Source organism: Pelecanus crispus, chromosome 32 (assembly GCF_030463565.1).
Source record: "Pelecanus crispus isolate bPelCri1 chromosome 32, bPelCri1.pri, whole genome shotgun sequence".
Lineage (NCBI taxonomy): Eukaryota > Metazoa > Chordata > Aves > Pelecaniformes > Pelecanidae > Pelecanus > Pelecanus crispus.
In genome coordinates, this window is record NC_134674.1 from 407,053 (window position 1) to 415,444 (window position 8,392).

The 8,392-nt window shown below is 69.9% G+C and overlaps 1 protein-coding gene across 1 annotated transcript; it reads right to left on the reverse strand.

Annotated features, from left to right (window-relative positions):
- Positions 1 to 220: 220 nt before the first annotated feature.
- ZBTB4 (zinc finger and BTB domain containing 4) lies at positions 221 to 4,649 on the reverse strand. The gene is given in 7 exon segments (XM_075725511.1): positions 221 to 521; positions 688 to 797; positions 885 to 1,199; positions 1,385 to 1,991; positions 1,993 to 2,560; positions 2,619 to 2,787; positions 4,644 to 4,649. Coding segments are annotated over 7 exon segments (2,076 nt in total).
- Between the last annotated feature and the right edge of the window lie 3,743 nt (positions 4,650 to 8,392).

Sequence of the window (8,392 nt, forward strand, 5' to 3'; positions counted from 1 at the left end):
GAACCCCGGGGCGGGGGCGGGGGCGGGGCGGGGGGGTCCCCCCCTGGGCTGCCCCCCCGCCCCCCCCGCCTCCCCACCCCCCCCCCCGCCTCAGTAGAGCCAAAGGTTGTTCCTGCACCGGGTAACCCCCGCTGGGACCCGGCGCCGGGGACACCCCCCCGTCAACCGGCGTCGCCCCCCGCGTCAACCGGCGTCGCCCCCGCCTCGTCGCCCCGCGCCGTCACCCCGCTCGCCGCCCCGCGTCACCCGCTCGTCGCCCCGCGTCACCCGCTCGTCGCCCCGCGCCGTCACCCGCTCGTCGCCCGCAACAGGCGGCGGGGGCGGTGACGCCGTCAGGCGGCGGGGCGGGAGCGGGGACGCCCCCCTTGTCCCCTCGCCCTTCCTCCTTCACCCCCGCCGCCGGCGGGGTGTAGGCGATGACAGTCGGCGGCGACGCGGGCGACGCCGCCGGCGTCTCCGCCTGATGCCGCTTGGCGTGGCGGCTGAGGGCCGCCGCCGTCTTGCACACCTTGGCGCAGCGGCTACAGGCGAAGCGCAGAGACGGCCGCCGCCCCACCCGGGGGGGCGCGGGTCCGGTTGTAGCCACCCCGCCTCCCCCGCCCGCCGGCCCCCTCGTGTCCCCGTTGGTGTTTCCGCAATTTCCGCAAAGCCGTGAAAGTTTTCCCGCACACCCGGCAAGGGTGTTGCCAATCCCGCCGCCGGTGCCCGTCCCCCGCCTGCGCCTCGCCGTCGCCTTCCTCGCCGTCGCCCGCCGCCCACCGCAGCGAGCGCAACTTGCGGCGCCAACGCGATTTCTTGGCCTTGACGGCGCCGGCCGCGCCGCCGCCGGTTGTAGCGCCGCCGCCGGTTGTAGCGCCGCCGCCGCCGCCGCCGGTTGTCTTCCGCTTGGGTTTGTAGGTGTAATACGGGCGCCAAAGGCGGTCCTCGGCGTCGCTGTCGTCCTCGCCGCTCCGGCGGGAACAGGCGGCGGCGGCGGCGGCGGCGCGACGGTGCGCGGCGGGGGAAGCGGCGGTGCCGGTGCCGGTGCCGGCCGTCTCCAGGCGCAGGTCGGTCTCGGAGATGCGCCGCTTGACGATGGCCTCCTCGCCGATGCGGACGGTGATTTGGCAAAGCGGGGCCGCCCGGTTCTCCCCCGCCGCCCCCACGTACGCCGGTTTGGCGACGTAGGTCATGGTACGGCCGGCGGGCGGCGGCGGCGGGAGCGGCGGCGCCGGCGGCGGCGGGCGACGGTTTGCGCGGCGGGCGCCGTCCCGCCGTCCCCCACCGGCGCGTCGCCGCCGGCCGCTCGCTGCGCCTCGATGTAATCCCGCAGCACCTGCTTCTTCATCGGCCGCGCCGCCGCCGCCGCCGGCACCGCCGCCGGCGCCGCCGCCGCTTCCCCCGCCCTCCCGTTGTAGGCGATGACCGACGCGGCCGCCGCCCCGCTATGGACGATGACCGACGCCGAGGGTCGCCCATAAGCGATGACCGACGCCGGTTCGGGTCGGGGCGAGGGGAAGGCGCCGACGGGCGCCGCCGGCTCGACCGCGTTGGCGGCCGGCAAGAGGAGCCCGTCGGCCACCAAGCCTTGGCTGTAGGTCTTGTAGGGACGCTTGTGCGCCCGCATGGGCAAGAGCCGGTAGAGCTTGAGGGCGTTGAGTTTGGGCTTGTAGCCGCCGTTGGGCGTCTTCTCGGAGGAGATGAGGCCCGGGTTGATGCCGTGAAAAGCCTTCTGGTGCGTCTTGAGGTTGTAGTAGGTGACGAAGGTCTCCCAACAAAAAATGCACTGGTACCGGCGCTCGCCGGTGTGCCAGACCTCGTGCTTGGTGCGGTACTCGGCCAAGGCGAAGACCTTGTCGCAGTAGCGGCACGGGTACTTGCGTCGCCAGGAGTGGACGTTGGCGTGCCGCTTGAGGCTGGAGAGCGTCATGTAGGAGCGCTGGCAAACGCCGCACAGGTAGACCACGTGCCCGTCCACCACCTTCACCACCGGTTCCTGCTCGGGGATCAGCTCCAAGGCCCGGTGCCGCAAGAGCAACGCTTTCTTGCCTTGCTTCGGCGGCGGCGGGCGGCGGCGGCGGCGGGGCGGCGGCTTCGGCCTCGCGCCGGCCGTCCTTGCAGAGGACCTCGTGGGTTTGCAGCCGCTTGACGTGGATGAAGCTCTTGCCGCAGTGGCGGCAGGCCAGGCCCCGGCGCCCGCGGTGCAGCTTGGCGTGCAGCCCCAGGGCGGCCGCCGTGCCGAAACCCCGGCCGCACAACCCGCAGCGCAGCGGGGGCGGCGGCGGCGGCGGCGTGGCCGGTTCGGCGACGGCCGGCGTTTCGCTGGCTCGGGGCGGGCAGGTTAAATCGACCGGGGGGCGGCGGGCGAGCGGGGGATCGCCCGTGGCCGGCGGGTTCCAAGAACCGTTCATCTCCTTGGCGGGTCCGGCTTCCAAGCCTTGCAGGCACGGGATGCCCAAACGCCGGCCGACGGCGCCCAACTCGCGGGCGGCCGCTTGCGACGGCACGGCCAGCCGGGAGTTGTAGATGAAGTTGAGGACGTCGGAAAAAACGCCGGCTTGGACGCCGGGAAGCTCCAAAACTTGGGCGGGAGCGGGGGCAGGCGGGTTCCTCGGCCAAAGCTCGTTTGAAGAAAGGGCTGGAGGCGGCCAAGACGTTTTTATGGGCGCGGAATTTGGTGTCCTCGGCGATGATGGTGACGTCGCAGAATTGGCCCCTCAAGCGCTGCTCGTTTAATTCCACCAATAGCGAACGGCAATGCCCGGCGTCCGACACCTCCACGACCGGAGCCATCCCCGCGGCGCCCACCTGCGGGATATGGGGCGGGGAGGGGGGTCAGCAGGGGGATGGAACGGGGGGGGGGGATGCTTGGGTGCTCACCGTGGGGCTGGCTGGATGCCTGGCTCCTCGCTATGGGGCTGGCTGGATGCCTGGGTGCTCGCTATGGGGCTGGCCGGACGCTTGGGTGCTCACTATGGGGCTGGCCAGATGCCTGGGTGCTCGCTATGGGGCTCACTGGATGCCTGGGTGCTCACTATGGGGCTGGCCAGATGCCTGGGTCCACTCTATGGGGCTGGCTGGATGCCTGGGTGCTCGCTATGGGGCTGGCCGGATGCCTGGGTGCACTCTATGGGGCTGGCCGGATGCCTGGGTGCACTCTATGGGGCTGGCTGGATGCCTGGGTGCTCGCTATGGGGCTGGCCGGACGCTTGGGTGCTCACTATGGGGCTGGCCAGATGCCTGGGTGCTCGCTATGGGGCTGGCCGGATGCCTGGGTGCACTCTATGGGGCTGGCTGGATGCCTGGGTGCTCGCTATGGGGGCTGGGCCGGACGCTTGGGTGCTCACTATGGGGCTGGCCAGATGCCTGGGTGCTCGCTATGGGGCTGGCCGGATGCCTGGGTGCACTCTATGGGGGCTGGCCGGATGCTTGGGTGCTCGCTATGGGGCTGGCCAGATGCCTGGGTGCACTCTATGGGGCTGGCTGGATGCCTGGGTGCTCGCTATGGGGCTGGCTGGAGGCTTGGGTGCTCGCTATGGGGCTGGCCGGATGCCTGGGTCCACTCTATGGGGCTGGCTGGAGGCTTGGGTGCTTGCTATGGGGCTGGCCAGATGCCTGGGTGCACTCTATGGGGCTGGCCGGATGCCTGGGTGCTCGCTATGGGGCTCACTGGATGCCTGGGTGCTCGCTATGGGGCTGGCCAGATGCCTGGGTCCACTCTATGGGGCTGGCTGGAGGCTTGCGTGCTCGCTATGGGGCTGGCCGGATGCCTGGGTGCACTCTATGGGGCTGGCCGGATGCCTGGGTCCCTTCTGTGGGGTGCTCGGATATGTGGGTCCATTCTATGGGGCTAACTGACCTGGGTCCATTCTATGGGGCTGGCCTGGGTCCTTTCTGTGGGTGCTTGGGGGTCCCCATGGCCCAGCCAGCCCCACTGCATGGGGATCCCCAGCCCCACACCGTCTACCCCCCCCAGCCCCACATATCAGGGTCCCCCAGCCCCACAGATCAGCCCCATGGATCAGGGTCCCCAGCCCCACACTTTAGGGGTCCCCCAGCCCCACAATTCAGGGCCCCTTAGCCCCACAGTTTAGGGGTCCATCAGCCCCACACAATGGGGGCCCCCAGCCCCATGGATTGGGCTCCCCCAGCCCCACAGATCCACTGACATCCCCCCCCCCCCCCCCGCCCCACGGCTACCTGCTGCCCCCCATGCTGTGGGGCAGGCCATCGCCACGCCGTGGGGCTGGGGGTCCGCCTGTGCCGTGGGGCAGGGTTCCCCCGCCCCGTGCCGTGGGGCTGAGGGTCCCTGCCCCACGGCGTCCCAGCCCCACGGCACGCCACGGCTCTCGCTCCCCCCCCTCCCCGCAGCACCAAGGAGCCATTTTGCGTCGGGGCCTCCTCGGCCGGCGGCTAAAATGGCTGCGGGAGCCGCGGCGCCGCGACCCACGGCGCGACCCACGGCGCGACCCACGGCATCGCCCCCGGCATCGCCCCCCAACCCCGAGGCTGCCCCATGGCGTGACCCACAGTGACCCCCGCAGCCCGCCCCACCGCGTCCCCCCGCGGCCCGACCCACGGTGTCCCCCCGCGGCCTGACCCACGGCGTGACCCGTAGCGTGACCTATGGCAGTGGGGCTGCCCCACGGGGTGACCCACAGTACCTCCATCCCCAGGGCTGCCCCACGGCGGCACCCACAGCCAGCCCAGAGCCTGCCCCCCAACCCCACTAGCCCCCCCCCCCCGCCCCCCAACCTGCCCCACACCCTCCAGCACCCCCCCGCCCCCCAACCTGCCCCACACTCCTGGGACCCCCCTCCTGCCCCCCAACCTGCCCCACACCCCTGGGATCCCCCTCCTGCCCCCCAACCTGCCCCACACTCCTGGGATCCCCCTCCTGTCCCCCAACCTGCCCCATACCCCCCAGCACCCCCCTCCTGCCCCCCAACCTGCCCCACACCCCCCGGCACCCCCCCCCGCCCCCCAACCTGCCCCACACCCCCGGGATCCCCCTCCTGCCCCCCAACCTGCCCCACACCCCCCAGCACCCCTCTCCTGCCCCCCAACCTGCCCCACACTCCTGGGATCCCCCTCCTGCCCCCCAACCTGCCCCACACCCCCCAGCACCCCTCTCCTGCCCCCCAACCTGCCCCACACTCCTGGGATCCCCCTCCTGCCCCCTAACCTGCCCCACACCCCCCAGCACCCCTCTCCTGCCCCCCAACCTGCCCCACACTCCTGGGATCCCCCTCCTGCCCCCCAACCTGCCCCACACCCCCCGGCACCCCTCTCCTGCCCCCCAACCTGCCCCACACTCCTGGGATCCCCCTCCTGCCCCCTAACCTGCCCCACACCCCCCAGCACCCCTCTCCTGCCCCCTAACCTGCCCCACACTCCTGGGATCCCCCTCCTGCCCCCTAACCTGCCCCACACCCCCCAGCACCCCTCTCCTGCCCCCTAACCTGCCCCCACACCCCTGGGATCCCCCCCAGCTCGTTACTGGCTCCCTCTTAACGAGCCCCCCCCCCCTTCCCAGCATTCCCTGCTCTGCCCCACAGCACCTCCGGGGATCTGGGGTGGCTCCCGGGGTCAAGGGATCCCCCGAGGTCAGGGGATCCCCCCCAAGGGGTCAGGGACCCCCCCCAAGGGGTCAGGGACCCCCTCCCAACATCAGGGGATCCCCCCAAGGGGTCACGGGATCCCCCCCCAAGGGGTCACGGGATCCCCTTTGGGTCAAAGGATCCTGGGGTCAAGGGATCCCCCCAAGATCATGGGATCCCCCCCAGGGTCATGGGATCCCCCTTGGGTCAAAGGATCCTGGGGTCAAGGGATCCCCCCAATGGGTCATGGGATCCCCCCAAGGGTCAGGGGATCCCCCCAGGGGTCAAAGGATCCCCCAAGATCATGGGATTCCCCCCCAAGGGGTCATGGGATCCCCCTTGGGCCAAAGGATCCTGGGGTCAAGGGGTCCCCCCGAGGTCATGGGATCCCCCCCCAAGGGGTCATGGGATCCCCCTTGGGTCAGAGGATCCTGGGATCAAGGGGTCCCCCCAAGATCACAGGATCCCCCCGAGATCATGGGATCCCCCCCAGAGTCATGGGATCCCCCTTGGGCCAAAGGATCCTGGGGTCCCCCAAGATCAGGGGATCCCCCCAAGGGGTCATGGGATCCCCCCCACGGTCAGGGGATCCCCCTTGGGCCAAAGGATCCTGGGGTCCCCCAAGGGGTCATGGGATCCCCCCAAGGGGTCATGGGATCCCCCCCACGGTCAGGGGATCCCCCTTGGGCCAAAGGATCCTGGGGTCAAGGGATCCCCCGAGATCAGGGGATCCCCCCCAAGGGGTCATGGGATCCCCCCTTGGGTCAAGGGATCCCCCGAGATCAGGGGATCCCCCCCATGGTCATGGGATCCCCCTTGGGCCAAAGGATCCTGGGGTCAAGGGATCCCCCAAGGGGTCATGGGATCCCCCCAAGGGTCAGGGGATCCCCCCCACGGTCATGGGATCCCCCCTGGGCCAAAGGATCCTGGGGTCAAGGGATCCCCCAAGATCCGGGGATCCCCCCAAGGGTCAGGGGTTCCCCCCAAGGTCATGGGATCCCCCCAAGGGGTCATGGGATCCCCCCAAGGGTCAGGGGATCCCCCTTGGGTCAAGGGGTCCTGGGGTCAAGGGATCCCCCAAGGGGTCATGGGATCCCCCCAAGGGTGAAGGGATCCCCCCCCAAGATCACGGGATCTCCCCGAGGGCCATGGGAAGGGATCCCCCCGAGATCCCAGCGCTGCCACGGCCGAGAGCCAGCCCCACGGAATCCGGCAGATCCCAGCTCCATTGCAGGCAACAACCAGATCCCCATCCCCCCCCCCCCGGATCCTCGGGGATCCCAAACCCACTCCCGTGACCACCCGGGGCCCCCCCAGATCCCAGTAGATCCCAGCTCCAGCCCCACCTACACCCAGCCCCACAGATCCCGGGAGATCCCAGCTCCAGCCCAGCTCAGCTCCAGCCCCATAGATCTTGGGAGATCCCAGATCCATCCCAGTTGAGATCCAGCCACCCAGACCCCAAGAGATCCCAGCTCCGTCTCCACCAATATCCGGCCCCACAGATCCCAGGTTATCCCATATCCCATCCCAGTTGAGATCCAGCCCCACAGATCCTGGGGGATCCCAGTTTGATCCCAGCTGGGATCCAGCCCCACAGATGCCAAGAGATCCCGGCTCCATCCCAGTTCAGCTCCAGCCCCACAGATCCCGGCAGATCCCAGCTCCATCTCTGCCAACGTCCCAGATCCCAGGAGATCCCAAACCTATCCCCATCTATATCCAGCCCCACAGATCCCGTGAGATCCCAGCTCCATCCCAGCTGGGATCCAGCCCCACAGATCCTGGCAGATCCCAGCTCCAGCCCAGTTCAGCTCCAGCCCCACAGATCCCACGAGATCCCAGCCCCAGCCCCACCTATATCCAGCCCCACAGATCCTGGGACACCCCGGCTCCATCCCAGCTGGGATCCAGCCCCACAGATCCCAGGAGATCCCACCTTCAACCCAGCTCAGCCCCAGCCCCCTAGATCCCGGCAGATCCCAGCTCCAGCCCAGCTCAGCTCCAGCCCCACAGATCCCACGAGATCCCAGCTCCATCCCAGTTCAGCTCCAGCCCCACAGATCCCACGAGATCCCAGCTCCAGCCCAGCTCAGCTCCAGCCCCACAGATCCCACGAGATCCCAGCTCCAGCCTAGCTCAGCTCCAGCTCCACAGATCCCATGAGATCCCAGCTCCATCCCAGCTGGGATCCAGCCCCACAGATCCCAGGAGATCCCAGCTCCAGCCCAGCTCAGCCCCAGCCCCACAGATCCCAGGATATCCCAACTCTGTTGCAGCTGGGATCCAGCCCCACAGATCCCGGCAGATCCCAGCTCCAGCCCAGCTCAGCTCCAGCCCCACAGATCCCGGCAGATCCCAGCTCCAGCCCAGCTCAGCCCCACAGATCCCAGGAGATCCCAACTCCGTCGCAGCTGGGATCCAGCCCCACACGTCCCATGAGATCCCAGCTCCAGCCCCACAGATCCCAAGCGATCCCAACTCCGTCGCAGCTGGGATCCAGCCCCACGCGTCCCGCGAGATCCCAGCTCCAGCCCCACAGATCCTGGCAGATCCCAGCTCCAGCCCCACAGATCCCAGGAGATCCCAACTCCGTCGCAGCTGGGATCCAGCCCCACGCGTCCCGCGAGATCCCAGCTCCAGCCCCACAGATCCTGGCAGATCCCAGCTCCAGCCCCACAGATCCCAAGCGATCCCAACTCCGTCGCAGCTGGGATCCAGCCCCACGCGTCCCGCGAGATCCCAGCTTCCAGCCCCACAGATCCTGGCAGATCCCAGCTCCCATCTGGGCAGGGATCTCCCCCCCCACCCCG